Source organism: Apis laboriosa, unplaced genomic scaffold (genome assembly GCF_014066325.1).
Source record: "Apis laboriosa isolate Shangri-la unplaced genomic scaffold, ASM1406632v1 scaffold99_cov153, whole genome shotgun sequence".
Taxonomy (NCBI): Eukaryota; Metazoa; Arthropoda; class Insecta; order Hymenoptera; family Apidae; genus Apis; species Apis laboriosa.
The window spans coordinates 905,372-927,057 of NW_025224965.1; the positions used below are offsets into that span (position 1 = coordinate 905,372).

At 33.3% G+C, this 21,686-nt stretch overlaps 1 protein-coding gene across 5 annotated transcripts in view; it reads left to right on the forward strand.

Moving 5' to 3' along the window:
* Positions 1 to 21,686, forward strand: part of LOC122719704 (neurotrimin-like) — a 248,748-nt gene that overhangs the window by 182,945 nt on the left and 44,117 nt on the right. For all 5 annotated transcript variants that reach the window (XM_043945752.1, XM_043945751.1, XM_043945753.1 and 2 more), the window contains exon 2: positions 8,563 to 8,655. In XM_043945752.1, coding sequence (XP_043801687.1) covers positions 8,563 to 8,655 — 93 coding nt within the window. The remainder of the gene's footprint in view (positions 1 to 8,562; positions 8,656 to 21,686) is intronic.

A 21,686-nucleotide genomic window follows, 5' to 3' on the forward strand; every position in this document is an offset into this window, starting at 1 on the left:
ATTAATATTAACCGTCTAATGAAAAACACGCTTCACATTTTCTTTTGCAATTACTTGCCCTTCTCCACAGTAGGGCAGCATACTTGGAACCAGACAGAATTTCCCTCTTCGTTTTTAATTCCCCTTGAATTTTTATCCAGGGATGCCAAGCCACCCTTGAATTAGTTAAAGAGCCTATCGGAAAAGTGGCGACAGACCGGAACGAAGCGACTCCGGTTAAAATACTCCTCTGGGTTGTGTGTATAAAGCTGCATTAGGCGTTCGTCGAATAACCTGGTACAAGTTGCACGGAGACTGCTTCCATCCTACGGGAATTTACGTATGGTCCATTCAACGGGACAAAGTGAATAAACAATGCGGGGAAATTATCTTGAGCGATTCTGATTACGTTGATTAATATTAGGAACGCGGAGCCAATTACGGTAACCGTGTTGAACTCTATGTTCTCTCTCTCTCTTTCTCTCTCTCTTTGTTCTATCTTAGACGAGAAATTTTCATTCTTTTGTTATTTTATGTTTTTAGAATTTTTTTTTTCCTTTAAATGTGATGAATAATGTGATATGAGTCCATATTGTTCCTTAAGATAATGATTGAAAAAGTTATGTATTTATGTAAAATTATTTTGGAGTTGGAGATTGATTTTCTCTGTAGAATATAAGGATATTTAAGTTAAATTAGAATCTCGTTTCGAATCGATGGATTGTCTTGAATTTTTACTTTCGACAATTTAAAAATGGATTCTCTTCTCCGTGATAATACGTTATGCAGCAGAGAATTATTATGATATTCGAGGTAATTGATGAACGTGAGAAATATAGTTACGATTTTTACGAAAACGTTATTACAGCATCGGCGTTGATTGTTAATTTAGCTTTGTCATCGTGGTGAGATTAAAGACGGTATAATAATAATTTTAATCGTTAACAAGATACAATTAAAAGGAGGAGCGGATCGTAGGGAAAAAAAAAAAAAAAAAAGAAAATAAAAAGAATATCCTTTCTAATAAGGAGAATTGTACCGTGATTAAATTTAATTTCCCTTCCTTTTGTGAAATTAAACGTGGCGATTGCGCTAATGAGACGATGCTTTATTAAAAATATTTAAATTTTCCAACCTGTGAAAATTTAAACAATCCTGTTAGTGGAAAAATCGTATGTTAAAGAGATGGTGGATTAAAAGTAAATGAAGAAGAAATGGGGAATTTACGTAAGGATGTTACACGTCCCCGGATATAAATTCATGAAAGCAATTTTGTATAAGGACAGTTGAAAATTGGCCGCATGAACTACTTCTCCTCTCATTTATTAACCAGAAAGGGATCGATCGAGCTGCAATTTTTACGAGTCGTTTTTCACGTGGAACATATTGTCATCTGTCCATGTCCGACGCAGAAAAGGGGGGAAACTTAGGAGGTCCGCTCCATTGATAGCGAGGCCATTGTAAAATTAAAATGGTTTTAGAAACGTGTCTTTTTCAAACATGTCAGTGTAATACGAGCATAATTCAACGAATATTTTTCCCCGACATTTTACATACCTCTGAGTTTAACGATCTAAAAATTTTGCATTAGCGAATAATACTTGCATACTACGATGAAATTAAGTTCAACTGGAGTGTGTTTTGATGTTAGAAGATTGGTAAATTTGAAATTTCTTCTCTTCAATTTTCAAACAAAAAAGGAAAGGAAAATATAAATTTAAATGTAATTATAAATTTAATTTCAATTTATGAAATTGAAAGAAAAAAAGAAAGAAAATAATACGTACGAAATAAAGCAAGCAACTTGATTGAAACTTTATACAGGTTCAATTTTGTTAATAATTATATTTGAAAATAAATAACCGTAGTTTATCATTATAACAATTTGTTGAAATAATTTTTCTCTTATTGGTAATAACAAAATGGTTATTAAATAACATCACGAGCGATATAAATTGCGTCTTGAAAAAAAAAAAAAGAAATAATAGCTTCGCAGCACGGTATTTTTTAATTGAATATTTCGTCCCCTTTCTTTTTCATATCTTTCTTTAATATCTTCACATACTGTATGAAAACTGCTAAAATTCGTAAAAGAAAAATGTTATAGGAATTTAACGAGATACGTCAATTTTTCAAGTGTGTCATCGTTCTTCTTTTCACTAGTTTTTTTTTCTTTTTTCCCTCTTTCTTTTTTCTTTCTCGAAATATCCCTTTTTCATCGTTCCATACCGTTGATAAATAGATTTAGCCAGATTCATCTCTCGATACGAATTCGCGAGGTAAAGACAAATCGATTTTGGTCCCACGTGACTCATGGTTTTATAATAAATATAGATCGTCCTCACAACAGTTGCCCTTATGTCGTTGTATTTCTTTTTTAATAAAGTCGATACGGCTTTACGAAATCCCGGTCGAAAAATACATTTTTTTTCTTCGTATCTTTCTTTGTTCTTGTTTGGAGAAAAGATATGGCAATATTTTTAGTTATAGAAGAAGAAGAAGATGTTGGAGAAATTAGAAGAATGATAATCTGAAATTTAAAATTGATGTAATTAAAAATTAATACGAGTATTAAAATATTAGTATTACATAATTTTCCTTGTAATATTCAAATAAGCTCCTTTTGTTGCATAAATAAGGTAATAAAAATTTAAAAACTAGCATCAATTAGCTGTCTTTGAGTTAAGCGAAAGAATCATTCTAATATTTGTATTAAAATAAATAAGCGTCAAAGATTAATTAATTAGTAACTTTTAAAAATTCTTTGACCGTTTAATTTGTTCAACAGGTTGGAAACCACTGTTCTAAAATATTTATTTTATTTATAAATTAGTAGCAAGAAAGTGATAAAAAGTGGAAAGCAGAGATTTAATCTATCCTTCCACTTTAACAAATTTTCGCTAATACCACTTGGCTCGGAAAAAGTTTAAACAGCAGATTACAAAGACCGGAATTACGATAAAAGTGTGTCAAACTTGTTAAAGATCAAGAGTTAAGAAGTTTAAAATTCGCGCGTCGAAGAAAATACCTCTTCCACACGTGTCAAGTTCTCCATTTGCAATATTCTTGAGAAACTATGTTTGTGCATCGTGACACACGGGAATATTATCCCTATTTCTTGCTGGTTTCCTTCATTTCCCGAATATTTCGCGCAAACTTGCGCGGAACAGCATGCAAATGAGCAACATAAGATGATTAAAAGCTCTTTCGATGCACAAAATTTACTTCAAACTTCGTTCAATTGCCTTGCAAATTTTTAACACGTTATCACTTCTTGAATTTCACGTCTTCTTATTGCTACAAAAATATTCTCTTGGAGCTCACGGTAAATATATCTATAACAAGATATCATATCAATATTATCGATATTATCGATTACAACAAATTACAATACAATTGCAAATTTTAGAATATCATAATAATTGATCACCAGATAATACTCGCCGCAAAATTTCCATCTTCCTTTAAACCCATCCAGAATAATCATCCACCAACGAAATTTGATTCCAGAAGTATAAGAAAATCTTTCCCCTTACGTTCTCAAATTTAATACGCTTAAATCAAGCATAGGATATCAATCTTCAAAAAATATAAATAAAAATATAAATAAAAAAAAAAAGAATTGAAATCCATCTTCCCTCGACATACACGTGTACGGATAGTGAAATAAACACCGAACGTGTCCAAACAATGTACGGTCAAGCCCCGAACGGGGCGAACGAAAACATCCCCTAATTCTCAGAAATAACAAGAATCTGCCGTGTGCCGTGTTGGAAAATCCGCCCGCGTTTCGTTTGTCAAAATAACTGCGTCCGTCGTTTTCTTTGCATCAGCATCGAAATGAAGGATCCATCCTCCTGCGCAGGGCAGGGTAAAAATAAGAACGAGGATAAGGCCGATGTGTGGGGACTGACACTTTACTCTAAACAGAGGCCAATAAGCCGTAAAGTAAATTTCACGGTGGTGGATAGATTGGGTGGGGCGCGTAAGCCAGCCAATCCTGCGCATAATGTACATACATATCCGGATCCGATGAAAAGCTAGAAGCTGTTTCCCGATTGCGTACAGCATCGGTCACAGCCCAGATTGCTCCATTAATCGTTGCCTGACCAGCCGTGATATTATCGTTTCGTGATGAGAGCTCGTCCTAAATAAACGTCGATATATATATATATATATAAGGTTTGGAGACAGTGCGGTAATCTAGAAAATCTTGGCGAGGAGGAAGATGAGGAGGAAGATGAGGGGAAAGATGGAAAGGGGAGAGTTAATTCGAATGATTGAATTCGTAATAATTGAAGTCTAATATCGAGAAACAATTTTTATCGAGAAAGAACTTTACTTACGTTTGTGAGAAGGGGAATGAATTAAAATTTCAGCAAATATCATTATCGCCATCGATTAGTCCACTTCCTTCATCGTGATAAGATTAAAATAAACTTTTACACGGGAGAGGATCTCGGCGATGGATCATCTTACCACGGAGATAGAGAGAGAATAAATGGAAGAAGCGGGAGAAAGAGAGAGAGATATATATATATATATCGCACTCGAATTCCAACAATGAAAGCTTTTCTTAAGAGTATGGCGGCGTTCTCTCGCCGTCACGACTCGACGCTGTGACCAATAGAATTCAGTTACCCGAAGTTGGGGCGTAGCTGAGAAATTTGAAAGCGGGTTAGCACAAAGGCGGCTTCAAAAATACGGGTAGAACCGGGGCGTGCTTACACCGTGGTGAACGAGAAACGTCATTGTTTCGTTCCCGAGTTTCTGTGGTTCCTCCAATTTCTCTCCCTCTCTCTCTCTCTCTTTCTCTCGATTTCAACGAAAGCTTTGACGAGTTGGCTGACTCTGACGCCCAGAGAGAATACCGATTCCTCGAGTTCGTTAAGTTATCATCGAGGAAGGGAGGAAGGGAGGAAGGAGGAGGACGTTTTCGTTGATTATTTACGAGTGGAGAGAAAAAGGTGGTAGGGGACGGCCGCGCGGCCAACAGCACAGGAAACTTGGGTTAACTTCCGATCTCTATGGCGGAAGTCCGCAAATTGAATTTTTGGTGTCTCGCCGCACCGAGCGCGGGGAGGTAAAATCACTCGAAGACTTCGCCCTTTCGTGCAGAATTCGAGATTATTCGCGAGAGTAGCTGTTCCTTGATAAGTATTTGGTCCGAGGACGGTGATAATTCGAGTCTTGTACGAATAGTTTGCCGTTTCAGTTATCTAAATTAAATAAATAAAATAAATTATCTAATGATCAATAAATCTGCTCTAATAATCGTTACCTGCTTGTTTTAAAATTGTTTTTGAATATTAATTTAGACAGGGCTCCATTTAATCACGAGTCGAATTTCGTCGTCGTTTTGCTCGAATATGCTGTCGATTTTTAACGAAAGTTCTCTTGTTATATCCTTCATTGGTTCGATGATAATATTCTTCAAATTACTTCGTATTTTCGTAGCTCCCTTAAAATTTCACGCGTAAATGTCTTGAGAATTTTTTGAAACAACAGAATTTTATACAATACGGATGCATACGTTCTAATGAAATAATTTTTCAAATATTTCATTTTCGTTATATTAATTTTCTAGCAGTATAATTAATGTATGCAAATTTTTTTTATTACAAAAAAAGTGTCCATCAGTTCTTTAATTTTTTAATCAGAAATATTACGATCTTCTTAAAGTCAAATATGAAAAGGGCATTTCGAGCCAGGGGAAATCGAGTAAGCTTTTAAAAGCGGCACGTTCGAAAACGTTCCACCCAATGCAAACAATTGTTTTCAACTTCCATTGAAATGTCCCTCGTTCCTCGTCATGTTTGCTAAATCCGTGTTCGCGGCTAATCCGAACAGGGCTCAGTCCGAAAAAACATAGGTAGCTAGTACGTCATGTAGCCATTGTGTGGAATTTGCAACCGAACTTTGCAAATCGTACACACGAGTATCGATATACACAGGCTCGACAGGTGAAACGTATTGACAACGTATCAACTTCCGCTCGGAAATGTAATGTCGTTGTATCAACGTTTGAAGAGACGAATTTGAGGAAACGCTTTCTCGTCGTTTTTCTTTTCCTTTTTTCTTTTTGAATTTTTAAAATTCAAAAAATAAATAATCAATACTACATCTCTCTCTATATTTATATCATTAATCAGATCTTTCAACTTGTCAATTGCAATTTGTAAAGAAATTCATTCTTAAACGAGTTTGTACATTAAATTTTTTTAAAATGCACAAGTTCGATATAATTTTATTTATCACAACCGATTTTTTATCATCAACAATCAATGTTTAATTGAAAATCAATTGGTCACAATTTACGATAATTAATAGAAGAAAATGTCGTCGAGGTGGGTGAAAGTAATGCACATTTCCCCTTCGTTAATTAAGATTATAGATCGTCGGGGCAAAGATAAACGATAATGCCGGACAATAAAGTTTGCTAATTGCCGACACCTGAATGCAAGCGATTATGGAGAAAGTTTTTCCATCGGGGACTTATATAATCTTGTCCTTATTGATTTAAATACACCTTCGTAAAATAGGGATTGCTCTTAAAAGCCCGACTTTCCACGGGGCCAATATGAACTTTATCTTCTCAAATTTCGAGGGAAGGAAACTTCCCTTCTTCAAAGTTTACATTACGGTGCTCGCCCCGTACCCTTTGTTTCCCGAGCTTTCATTTTTAGTTATTAGCAATTCGCGTTTCCCCGGCGAAATTATCGGCGTTCCTCGCGATCCTGGTGCCGGGGGTTTGTTTTTAAATAACTTACAATATCCATCTTCCGATTTCGAATAATGAAACAGTTGGAATTCGTACATTTCTATTGTGAAATTTCGAATAAGCAGTGAAGTTAAAATGAACGTTTCGAGCAGTGAAATTTCTAGATACCCTTTCTTTTTTTTTTTTTTAATCTATTCGTATACAAATATTTTCTAATCCTATCTCACAAAGAGACACTAAGACTTGTCAGATGATTCTATTTTTTTTTTTAATTTGGATTAAAAATTATATTGATATATCGTTTATTGATATATACGTAATTGGAATTTATTAGTGCATAAAAATGTACCACTCCATATTATTAAATATTATTGAAAATTAAAAGCGACGATAATTTATCAGAGCGTTGCAAATATTAACTTTACCCTCTTATTAAGGAATATTATTTAAAACGTTACATATTCGTGAGAAAACGTCACGCGATCTGATTAATGTAATACTTTAATAAACCGTTCGTGTGTACCTAATAAAGATATTGGAATAAAGATATCCGAGAATACGTGTATATATAGATGAGGTTTTGAAACAAGTTCAATTGCATGTTACCGTTGCATCCATGGAAAAAAAAAATGACGCCGCAAGAAGTTAGTTGTTACCGCACCATGCAATATTCCTGTGTTTGCCGCTTTTTCCCTAGTTTCGCGGGGAAAGTATGTTCAAGTTACGAGAATTGCAGCGTGCACTTGTCCTCACGGAATATAGTTAAAGTTTCGACCATAGGTTGTCGCGATTTCGCAACTTTAAATTATCATTTTAACGCCTGAAATATCCGGCGAAAGGAAGAACCGAGAAACTACTTCTTGCTTTGATTTTAATAACTTTTTGGGAGGGGTGGATGTTACGTAAAAATGGGGGATGCACAATGATCAGTGTGCAAAGTTTAATTAAAATTCGAGATCGGTGTCGGGAATTGTAATTGGTTATGAATTATAATTCGTAATAGAGAATTATATTTTTCGAGGGGGGGGAGGAGGGACGAGAGGATCGAACGATTTATGAAAATGGAAGATGAAATTATAACAACGATAAAATAATTTAATTAAAATTCGAAATCGTTTTTGTTACGAAAGTTCGTGATTATTAGGAATTATAATTGGTTATGGATTGCAACTTATATAGTGGATGATTATAGCTAGTTGCAGAGTTGGAAAATTAATTGGTGTAGCCATTAGGTCAGTTTCATTCGTCGTTATCTAGATTCAATTTTCGAGTTTCACGTGAAAATTAATTCACCAAATGCGATCGATAAAAAATTTCGTTACGTATGTTTTGCATGTATTTGGATTTATATCGTTAGATCAATTTTTACCTTCTTATTTCTATAATTTCTCTTAATCAAATATCAAATTTAATATTTATTAATTGCAAAACAATTAGAAATTAGAAATAAGAGACTTTTTAAAACTTTCTAACAAAATTGTAGACTTTCTAACTAAATTAAAACCTATTTTCATTGCACATTATTTATCACAATACTGCACACGAATACAAGCTCGTCTGATTATCACTGCTTATTTCCCCTGGACGACGGTCTGAAATGAAATCGTCGTCGAGATATTAGCGAAAAAGTGGTTTCATCGAAAATATCGGTCTGCTTCATTAGGGACCCTTTATCCAGATAAGGATTCATTTAAATTGTCGGTGGAATTTCGGCTTGGAAATCTTGGGCTTGGATCAAGAAAAACGACAAAAAGCTTAGAGCCATCGGAAGCATCCCTTTATCTTCGAGAGCACCTAATTTACCGTTATGATTAATCGTGGCCCGATCTTTAATGTTCCCGTTCCCATTGTGCCTTTTTCAGGACGGCAATCGAGGAATCTGGAGATATTGGGGCAAATATCGGGTCACCATCACGGAACGCAGTATGCATCGATGTCGGAGAATTACAAGAACAGTGAGTATTGAACTTATATATACTTCTTGTCGTTTCTTAGAAATGATTGAAACGTGAATATATTTGAAAGCTCAGTTTTTTTTTTTTTTTTTAATTAAAAAATAAAGAAAACGCGAACAAATTTATTTGTTTAAATTGCGAAATTAATCAATCGTATGTGTACTTGTATTATTATTATTATTCTTTAATTTAATTTAATTTAATAAATTGTTCGATATCAATGAAAATTTATTTCACTTCTTTTGAAGTAAGAAATCTAATTCAGATGGGGGGATGGTAATTAACAATTAAAAATTGTGTACGCGCGATTTAATTAAATCTTAATTCTGAATGAACGAAACGATTTTTTAGATTGAATTAATTTCATACAAATAATGAAATTATTCTGAGCATTTCTATATAATAAATAAATATTGAAGTATATTATAATATAAAATATAATATAAATACTAAAGATCCTGTTTTGGAGATTAATTAGATAAAATGATATAAAAAGAACATTTTAAACCATTTAATAGAATTTATCTATGGTCAACCAAGTCTTTAGCATTCTTCTGGTATATAGAGGATTAAGATGAAACAATAATACATACATGTATACAATTTCGTAAAGCCTCTTCTAAAAACTTCTGTCCATAATATCTGGCCCAAATAATAGCTAATTAAAACGTTTTGTAATAATTCTAATGAAATGACACATTTAATACCACACAAAGAACACAAAGTTAATGAAATGAGAATACTTATTACACCAACTTATGAAAATTCCACATATTTTAATAATTCTTAGAAACAAAATTACTTCTTGCGACAAGAAGATACAATTTTTCAACCAACCTCTTTTAACAATTTTTAAAACTCATCCTAATCAATCCCTTCTTCTTTCCTTCGAAACAAATCATCGTCTCGATTTCCAATTCCAATGATTTCCAATTTTCATTCGTTTGAAATTCCCGCGAAAAGAAGCAAGCCGCACTCGTTGACCAATGAACAAACACGCACAGTTTTGTAGAAACGGAGAAGGTGATGGTCATTCAGCATTGACCATAATCCAGCCTGAAATCAGTATCGGAGAAATCTCGAGGGATTAGCGTGATAGAGATCTTCCTCTCTGTCTCTCTCCCTTCCTGTTGGATGTTGAAAATCAGTGAACGTGTACGGTAACATTTATCGTCGTTGCTGTTGTTGTTTTCGTTAAAAGCCGAAATAAAATAGGAAACGAGCGTGTTTTCGCATTGCGTTAACGGCTGCACTACACGAGCCAGGTCAAATGGACCGTTTCACCTGGCGTTTCGTTGCCTCCGATTGTGAAATAACAACTTTCCCTGTTATGGACCATGTCTATCACTACTTGGCCTCTCCTCGATTTCGAATTACCGAGATATTTCGAGAATTTCTCCTTGTTTCATCGGCTATTTGCGGTTAAACAATTGTTTGGCAAAAGATACTATCGAGAGGTGTTGGTGGAATTGGTTGGAGGTGGTTTTACCGATATTCGAAGATTCGAATGTAAACGAATCGAAGTGCAGATGTTGGAATTTGATCGTCCCTGTTGGGATATGGGTTTGCGCATGGTCTTGCGAGAATTAAAGGAAATTTAAGATGATTCTGAATTTAAAGCTGAAATTACGTTGGTATTTTGTTTCATTCCACGATTCTATTTTTTTATTTTTAATTACTCGTTTTCAACTATTGATTCATTACTGAGATTAATCAATTTATAATCTAAGCTTTTATTTACTTATTTATATTTTAATTATTTACAAACTGTGCTTTCATTAATCACAATCATAATATTGATTTGTTATTTTCTATTAATTAGAAAATATTGCTTTTAATTGAACTTTTTATCAAAGTCTCTTTGTAAATTAAATACTTTCGATATTTACTAAATCTTTAATTAAGAATTTTGTATTCAATTGCATTATCGATACAATTTTTTATATTTTCGTAATCGAAAAGATTTAAATTCTTCTAGAATAAACTCTGTTCTCAAACGTTTAGTAAATTCGTGCCAATTATTGGTTAATTTATTCGATTATATAGAAGCACATTGGAGTGTCTTTTTCTTTATTTCGATTTCATTCGATTCACAGAGCATAGTCTCTCTTTTATTCGAGCAAAATGAAAAATAATCTTAACGCATGGATTTGCGTAAATGTTTTTGCATTGTGCAAAAGAACTGTGGAAATTGCACGAAATTCCAATATCCTGTAATATAGGGGAGAATTTACCATGATTAAATCGAGGCCTATAATTTGCATAACCGCGTAAAAATTGTAATTTACACCTTGGATTCGTTCTCTGTTTTATCTGTTTCACAAGCTTTTATAAAATAATCGATCCTCCTATCAATTTCATACGAGGTATTGGTAATTTTAGTTATTGCGCGTATTAATTCTTTATGGAGATATATAAAAAATTAATTATAATTTTATATTTTTATCTAATTTGAGATTTAATAATTTTGTTATTTAAGAAAACTAATAATTGATGTATAACAGTGTAATGAAATATAAAAATAAAGTGAATAAAATTTAAAAATTAATATATATGGATTCAATTTATAATCCACTATTTCATATTTCCTTTTAAATTTGAAGATTTAATATAATCAATAGAAAATATAAATCAGATAAATACACATTTCATTAAAATTTCATTCCAAACTTAAAAATAGGGAAATAAATCAGGAAAATAAACGAACGAAAACGAAAATTCAAATTACGTCGAATTATTCCCGTGCAATGTGATATAAAAAAAAATTTCAATGGAGATTAAAATTGCTTAAATAAATAAAAAAAAAAAGAAAAAATAGAATCCATAATTCTACTTTTCCAATCGTAGCATAGAATTTATTTAAAGTATCTATTGCAATCTCTTTGAGTCGGGCTGTTATCGAATCGCGAGGGTGCACGGCCGTATCAAAATTCCAGGCATATCACGATATATCCGATAAAGTATGAAAGGCAACGTTCATTTCAATATCCCGTCGTAAACATCGTCGTGGCAGTCGACGATCGATAATCGTGGAAAAATCGGACGAAATGCACTCTGTACAATCCTCGATGCCGAAGAAAAAGTGTATCATCCGTGACATGGAAGCCAAACGAAATTCCTCTTACCCTCTTTCATTTGTCCTCCACCATATCAACGGTATTGTTATCTTTTCTTTTTTTTTCAGACTTTCACAATTAACTACACGATCTTTTGTTCTACGAAATCTCTGAAACAATGATGTTTCTTTCATGTATCTGAAGCACAATGATCTTCTTCGTTTCTCAATTTAATGATTCATGAAATCTGTCGACTCATTTTTAATTTGTACTGCTATAAAAATACTGATATAAACAACATTTGTTTGTTTCTCAAATCATTTAATCAATTAGTTTATTAGTTTATTAATATTTTGAATTATATATACTAAAGTATAATATACTTTTTCATTTTCAAAAATGTATGTCTATTATCATGAAAATATTTTTTTTTCATATATTTAATTTGTCAAAATCGATACGAATTTCGATTAAATTAGTAATTATTGTATAATAAATATCCTTATCCTATCATTAATAACTTGAATCGTCATTGTATCTCAAAATTTTCTATTATACATCAAATTTAGGGAAAAAATGATAGATTTTATCTCTCGGGACAAGTGTAAAGATCCAATAATCAGGGAATTCCGATTTATGGAGCGAGCAACGCGCTAAATCACGATATAAAAAGCTCTCCTCCGCGAATGAATCACGACTGTCGAAGTTCAAAAAAAGTTTTTCATTACGATTTACCTCCCAGCCAATCCCTCCCTTCCATATCTCTCTTATACACCCATACACTCCCTCTCTCCAATTTTTCAAATACCATTCAAAACGTTCCAAAATGTCCCGAGGCGGCCTGTAATCGATTACAAATTCGAAAGAAAGAGCCGCAAGTTTGGAACAAGCAGCGCCGTCAATCATAGCCTCCCTTCCAGAAGGCGGGCTCGTTTTTCTTCGATACCTTCTTCCCTCTTTTTTTCCCCTCGAAGAGAAGTTACGCTCCATTATTCCGTCCGTGCATTTCCTTCGTCCCTCAGGCTCGTTCGCGGCGAAGGAGGAACATCCTTCTTCCCCTCCCCCTCCCCCGTTTCTTTCTATTTTTCCACCGTTTTCCACCGTCGACTAATCAACGCGGCAACCAGAAATCCCACGATATGACCAATTTCGGTGCCCAGTACCGTGGCGAGCTTCATATATTCAACGTTAAGCCGCCATTTTCCACCCTCCTTCGCTCCTCTGATAATGGAATCCGCCTTGAATTCCATGGATACCATTGCCACGAGTCTAGTTACCTCGAACCTTTCACGATTGCCGACTATCTGTAATAATGATTTTATTACGGGTTGTGGAACTGGTTTTTGAACGAATATATTGAACAATCATTGTACAAATGTTGTGTGTATGTATGCAATCAAAAGAGATTTAATTGCTTTAACGACAAAAATATATAATATAATAGGTATTCTTGTCTTTTAATGAAGATATATCAGGTACTTGATCATTTAGATTAATTAGATTAAGCTCTAAAATTCATTCAATTTTCACAGATATTTAATTTTTACAGATAAACTTTTTGTTGATAATTTTAAAATTATAAAAATTGAAAGATTCCCTGGCGGAAAACCCCGAATTGGGGTCTTCATATCTTTCGCCAAGGAATTCTTTCTTCTTTAATAATCATCATTGTAATTCAGAATATTCCATCGAATCGAATAATCACACTTATAATTTCCGAAATTTATTTAAAAAAATTTTTGTTTTATTTCTAATATATATTATTTTTTTTTTTGAAATTTTTATTTATATTATTATTGTTCCGTATTGGCATATTTATTGTAACAAGAAAGCTTAGTAAAATTTCACGTCTTTATTATTAAATGTTTTAAAAAATAATTAATATTATTTGTGTGTATGGTGGTTGAATCGCAAAAACATAAGTTCGATTACAGCACATATTTTATGCGGCGTATTGATCGAACGCGTAACCCAGATTCCGGACGAGAAAGCGGAAACTTTCCTGGGATTGAATTTTCGAAAAAAAATTTTAATTAATCCACGTCAACGGCGGAACTCAATTGTACGTTTGCAAGACTTTTAATTAGTACCGTGAAAGTACTGAATAATACAATTTTTGCGGTTCGTTTCCATTCTAATCAAGCGAATTATCTTTATTTTTCCAATAGATTATCATGATTAATATATGAATCGAATATCGCGCGATATTTGATTTTGCACAATATCATACGATAACAATGTGAAACTGTGAAAAAGTAAATGAAAAAGTATAATGAAATTCGCTTTTGTTTTAAAAATTAATTCATAATATTCAGATTACATTCCACTATTATTTTTTAATATAAAATAAAGATTGAAAATCACAATTGATAAATTATATTCCACATCATTTACAAAAGAATAATATTTTTTCAAATATAAGTTCAATACACTTTTATTAATATGTCTTTTTAATTAATTTCTCGATTAAATAGATTCTTATTTTATATTATATAATATTTCTTGGAAAAAGTTTTTAATACAAACAAAATTTTTTTTTCAAATCCAAAATGTATATATATATATAGAATATTTAAATATTCATTATGCATCAGTAATCTGAATAGTACAAAAATAACAGATTATTCTATTACGATTTCTTGTTCATCGATCGAGCTTCGAATTATAATGAGGCAACAAGGGGAAAATGTTTTCATGGCAACATGACTCTCGAAAAAAATTCTAATTAACCCTTGTCAACATCACAGACTGATTATACGTGTATCTGTTAATTAATAGTCACCAGTGTTGCAAGGGATGAATAATGTAATACTTATGACCCGTTAGCGTGTTAATCAGCTGGCCGTCTGACGGATGTGGTACCAACCGATATGGAAACGTTACATGCTTAGATAAGCTTGGAAGTTGACATTATTTGATGAGTTATTCTACGCTCGTAACAAGACCAACGTAACGGAATCGCGTACATCTGGAATTGAAGTTTGAAGTTCAAGTCATGTATAACTGTTATTTTAGAACCGAGTTGATTAATTATACAATTTCATGTCAAGTTAAATGATCGTTTTATTTCACTATGATATGCTCGAATAATGTGTCGTTTAAAAAGACTTTGAGTATGTTTGATCGAATATTTAGCAAAGAAATGAAACTAAATTACAAAAGATTTTATTTTTGGAAATATTAAAAAAATATTTCAGACGTTTCTTTTTTAATCGTTATATTTTTTTTAATATTTTATGGAAAATGGATGCAACACATTATAAATTAAATTTGAATAGGATAAATATTAATATCATTATTTAAAAATTAATATGAAGATTAACAAATTTTGCAATATTATTATATATTTATTATTATATAATTTTATTATATAATTAAGGATTAATATCTTTTTTTTTTTTAAGGATCAACAGAAATATTTGAACTTAATTTTCCATTAAACCTGATTTATATTCATAAACCGCGATAAAGCGTTTTATTATTGTTAACAAGCTCTGAAGAGAACTCGGTAAATCTTTCTCTTATTCGCATATAGGCCGATGTATTTTCAGCGGCCTTAGAAAACATTGCGAGGCTAGAAGTGTGTGTACCTGAAAAGCGGCTGCTTTTGTTCCAACAAAAGCATTTCAAGTACTTTCACGCCACTTCTAGCAACAGAATGAGCAAAACGTTTGACCATGTGCTGCTTGTCGCATAATAAAAACAAGCATTTCCACAACAGAATTATGATACGTAATTATCACATCTTTCACTTAATAATAATTACACTTTTTTTAAATCAGTATTTACATCCGAGTAAGATTTTAATTCGAATTGTAAGAATAGTTATATGATAATAAAAATACTTATTGTATTTATTATTACATGTATATTTCTTTTTATTTTTCGACTCATGAAAATATCACAAATTAAGATTTTATATGCACATGGTGAAATCTATTTCGATCTAGTTCTATCACTAATCGTTTAATCTTAAAGATACTTCTTTCTTCTTTCAAAATAAAGAATTTTAATCTGTTAAAGTTCAAATTTACTTGCGATACACTTAAACCCATCACTAGCTATAACAAAATTATTACGTTCTTATTATTATTACTACTACGCGGAATATCGTGCGATCAGAAAATGAAAAAAGTGCGTGATAAGGAGATAAGGGACAGAACTAGCCCTGGAGACTATTGCTTGAATCTTCAGCCAAACGCGATCGTGGTAAGTCGCGTTTCGGAGACGAAGTGGCTGAGCGTCGCTATGAATATGAATGAACCGTCGAGATGATATTCCAAAGCGCGAAATAAAATAATTTCCACCTTTGCAATCCTACTTTGCTGTTTCACGTTTTCCCAAAACACGTGGGATTACGAAGGCACGTAGGAATAGTGATGGGGGTGTTTGGGGAGCGAGGAAGGGATGAATTCGATGCTAAAATGACGTTTCTCTGGATTTTTGTGGAATCATCATTGAGATATATTTTAAAATAAATTTGATTTATTTTTTAATATTAAATATATTACGTTATTATACGGTATTTAAGATTTCATTATTTTGTATAAGCATATTGCTTATAACTTATTTGGTGAATTGCAATGTATTTTATTTTAAGAAATATCGATAATAGAGTATTGCAATTAATAATAAGCTAAATAAATAAATGAAATATGAAAATTCTGTATAATAATCTCAATGAAATTTCCTACAAAAATAATTATAATTATAATAGATTAAAAATTCTGAATCTAGGAGTTAATGTACATTTTCGTGGTACTATATAGGGTGATTCAATAATTTTTACTCCATTATTTTTAAAGATATAATTATATACGTATGAGTTGTATGGTGATATTTTATATATGAAAAATCTTTTAAAAATTTTAAATTACTAAACATCTTGCATATCATGATACTATTTAACTTAAACTAATTGCAGTAAACATCTCGCAACTTTGAATCATGATATTACCAAAGTTCTTAGATATCGTTCACATTTAGTATCTACTGCTTCCCGAAAATTGTTCTGATCAGCCTAAATTGAATTTGATCCGGGTTAGATTAGTTAGACAAGATTGGTAAGTTACATCAGTTTGACATGGGTTGGGCCGGTTAGATAACTTCTGATCACTCAGTGCAGTATATTACATGGTTTAAAATTAGCTAGATTAATCATGTGACTTAATATTTCAATTCTTGATTTTGTATTTTGTAAATTTAATTTCATTCGTCTTTTGTCTTTACACACATTGAATGAAAAATTGTTTGATCCTTTCACAAATTCTTTTGCACATTGTTGAAGTTGCTATAGACATTGAATCTTCTCTCAACTCATAATATTAATGAACAAGTTATCCAAATATCATTAAAATAGAAGCTGGGAAATTTTTTTCTGTGTTTTAACATATGAAATGTATTTTCAAAGTCACTTTTTGAAAATATACTGCTTCCTCTGATTGACATCAAACATTTCAATTAATAATAATAAGAAGCAACAACCACTTCCTCAATCCTTATTTTTTTAAAAATCAATTCTCTTGTAACAAATTCCACTGTTCATTCTACAATCAACATAAATCCTTCAACAATTTTTCTACGATACACTCCAAGAATTATCGTTCGAAAATTATTTAAAAATAACAAACAAATCAAAGTGTCTCCACTCGAACCGATTCCCCCGATTTTATTACTTCAATTCTTAATACCATCCATTATTTATTCGTAGGTTAGAAGAATATGCGGCGCGTTGAAAATGGCCGTATTGAATTCGTGGGAATGACAGTTGGTAGGGAACCATTGAATAGTTAAGTACTAAGTGTTAGTAAACGTTAAGTACAGAGCAGTGTATCGGGTTCTACGTTTCCAAACCTCCCCCTCCCCCTCCCCCTCCTCACAATCTCGTCTGGATATCACATTTAAATGGCACTTATTTACCCGATGGCTAAAGTGACAAGTCCTGTTACTGCTGCGGTGAAGAACACGCCGTTCTCGTTTCCTTTGGACCCTCTCTAAAGCTTCGCTTCCTGCCGCTATTATCCTCCTGTTCACTCTTCCCGATGGGTTTCCGTTTTCCTATAACTGCTCCACTTGCAAATCGCGGTCGGGCCAGGGAAATTGAATTAGATTGAACGCTCATAATTGTCCACCAATGGCCGTTTGTCCCTCTTTAGTTAATAGTTTCTATCTTATAAGACGGTCGCCAGATTGATGGGGAATAATCGTGAAAGAGTGGTGATGAATGGTGATGAATAGAGGATTACGTTCCTTTGAGAATAGTAATTTTATTTGTACGCACAATCGATTTGGTAATATTGTTCGGTTCAAAATTATTTTAATGTATAGTAGAAACTTCTTTATTAAATATATTTAATTAATTATGCAACATTATATTATCATTTTGCATTTCACGAGAAATTATGGACAATATATCTCATCTGTATCTTATTAATTAATTTTTATCCAAGTTGGTGAAATATCACGAGTTCTAAAGGAATTAAGGAATTAAAATCTTTTAACTGTATTTTAATTCTCATCGATAATATTTAAATATGTTATGCATGGATAATGAATTTTGCTAAAAAAACACTTGTCAATTTTTAATAATGATAAAAACAAATTCTCTGAGATCAATCAATTCGATTCTTGATATCCATTATATTTGTTGAATATCCATTTATATTTCCTCTTGAAAATATCAAAAGCTGTTCATCCCTTGAAGTATTCCTTTTAAATCCAATCCTAAATAAAGTTATATAAGTTTCTTAATCTGACGTCAGTTCTCAACTATTGTTCTTCGTTTTCGCCTTCGCGATACATATCACAGAGGCAAGATGCGAGACAAATGAACCGGAAGTTCATTAAAATCAACGGCGATAAGCGGCCCATGCTAATTGCATATTGATAATTCCCAGGCCAGGGCTTTAAGGATCTTTGCATAAATCTTCAACGACCGAGTCCCAGACTGTTCCTGCCCGCGTCGCCGTATTTCAGGATCAAATTCGACGGAGATAAAATATATTCGCAGCGCGGCAGGGGGTGGCGATAAATCAGGCAATAAATGAAAGCCCAACGAAGCGAGGGAGGCCAGATAAAAAGAAAATAGGGTAGAAGGGAGAAGAAAGTGGTGGAAGGAGATCCTCATTATTTCTAAAAGCGTTCCATAGCCAGTCGCTCACCGATGGGAGGGATGTTTTGCGGTGGTATATCAACCCACTCTGCCTCTTTAAAGCGCCGACAACGAATCCTTGACAACTGCGAATCGTCGCCGAGGGCGTGTATTTTAAAAATTAAATTTCCATTATTATGGAAACAATGATCCATCCTTTTGGCTTCGATGACGGAATTAAATATTCTTTGTTGGTGGTACTGATATACGAAAGTTAAAGATTGTTTTCTGGATGAGTGAACTTTTATAAGGAGAAAGGTATTAATGATCTTTTTTTTAAGTTTTAATATTATTTCTAGTTATTCTATATAATAGGAAACTTGGGAATTCTATTTGTATCTGGTTATTTTGGTTGATCTTCAATGTTTGAACAATCTTTCTGCAACTCTTAAAGTATGAAATTCCATTACAATTGAGATTATTCTTTCATTACGTTCATTGTTAAAAGAAAGGTTTATTTTAGAAATTTTTAAGAACTTCTTCTACCATTTCCTGATATTGATACAATATTCAAACCAATATTTTAAAATTTATTTCTCCATGTATAGATATCATTTATAAATCAGTCAATTAAAAGAAAAAGAAGAAGAATTACTTTGAATGTTATAAAAGAAATCACAAAATCCATTCCATTTAACTAAGATTCACCAAGATTTCGTCTTCGTAATCATCGATAATCTTTACATAACCACAAGCTTTTGATTAATATCCCAAAAGCAAGATCCCATAGATGATCGATTAACGCAAAGTTGGTCGGACTTTAACTTTCAACTAACCTGTATCAAGTTGAAGCTTCTTCTCGAGCCTCGACATAATCTTTTCGACAAGCTCGAGCTTATCCGGGGACACAAGTAAGAGGAAAGCTCATGACTTTCATAAGTCTTTGTACGTCTTCCCCGTGTGGAATGGCAGCCACGCGTACGACGTCGCAACTTGTTAAAATTCCATCCCGATTTCGGGTCCAGAAAGAGGGGAACCGGAAAGAAACGGTTGCCAGCCGGCCGGATAATCTCACGGCACGGATTATTGGGCACGTTTCGCGGCAACTTCCTTTCCGTTTGCCTCGGATAAACCAATAAACTCTAACTTCATTTAAGAGTAAAACCTTACGATCCCTTGTTCGACTTGCACGCTGATTTCTGCTCGTTCGAAAATCAACCGTCTCACCGTCTCAACGAGCCGATTAAAAGTTTCCAATGCAAAGAAAACTTTTGTATCCATATCGCAGCCAATGTTCACGTCGATTAAATTGGGCAACAATTATTGTCAAGATTGTGCCTTTCTTAGCTCCTCGTATACTTGTCCTCATTTATTGCACAATGCATTTTCGAGCTGCGTTATATAACGTTTGACGAAGGAACGAAGGTTTTGATTTCGAACGAGGGGTTGGAAGAGGAGGGTAACGAGAGGGGTGTGGAGAACTCGATTGGATAAAACGAGTCGAATGTTCAATGGAAATAATTGATCTTCGAAAGTTTTGATTGATCGGTAACTTGATCAGTTTTATTGGGTTTCGCTTAATTTCTTGCTTTGTGATATGGAGTTGTTGGAGTTATTTGAAGACCGAGCGCGATGAAAGTCTCTATTTGCGTCGACGTTCAATTTCAACGTCGGAGATACGATGTTTATTGTAATGGATTGAAGATGATTGATGCTTCGTCGCTTCTTTCTTTAAATTATTTTTAAAATTTATTTATTTATTCCATTATCGTATTAGAATTTTCCATTTGTTAAGGCTAACTCCATTATTTTCATTCAGATTTTACAGTTCGTTGAATTATTACAGAAAGCTACAAATAGTTCAAGTAATATCTAACAATAGAACTTATCTCACACGTATAACTTGTATTTCTGCATACTATTGGTAATTCTCTAAAAGTTGTTTCCATATTTTAAGTTTTTGGAATGAAAATTTGTGAACTATATATAGTCACAGTTTATCCAACATCCAACATGAATCAAGATGCATTAGTAAAGATACGAAGAATACAAAGTTTCTTGTGAAAAAAACACTTATACGTTAAATCTTACATATGCCTGTATTTATTTCTTTTTTTTCCATATCTTGATCAATAAACGTTATTCTTTTTTCACATCCACACTCAACGTTTCAAAAGTTCACGTATGTCGGTTTAATACAATCAATTTGACGTAAAAACCGCGAGCTCGTTTCCGCGAGGATAGGAAGAGAACGATGTCGTGGCTGTAAAGTTGGCCATTCTCGATTCAAGAATGTTCCTCGTGGTTTCGTTTGAATATCGTACAGAGGTCTTAACTATTTTTCGAAACGTTTCTTCTCGTGGCACTCGGCCCTGGCTTTCGTTCCGGATCAAATTCCTCGAACGATATTCCCTGGAAAACGGAGCGCAGAACAATCGGGGACGTTATCTCGCGGAAAATCTTGCCTCGTCGAAGTAGCATCAGATGAGAACGGTTGATTCGATCCTCCTCCTCGAAGAGACAGTTTCGAGAACAGCGAGTCGTCTGCAGCGAGTACGATTCGTCTGCGCGGTCTGCAGTTCATTGCGGTGCATGAATAAAACCCCGCGAGAGGGGCTCTCTGCAATTTTGCAATAAAATTTTACAAGTTTCTCCAGAACTTTTTACGTAACGATCGATCGAAATTTCGTTATCCGCCTGGGCTTTCTTCCGTTGGGAAGGAACTTGGCATGGATTAAAACGTTTAATCGATGTTTTCTTTGTTGTATCTTGTATCTTGTAGATTTGTATAGCAGCTTTCTTTTGTGTTGAATGTAGATTAGGTTGGAACCTCTGTTGGAGTTAGGTTACGTCTTATCTGGCTACTAAACCGGGAAGGAATTGAG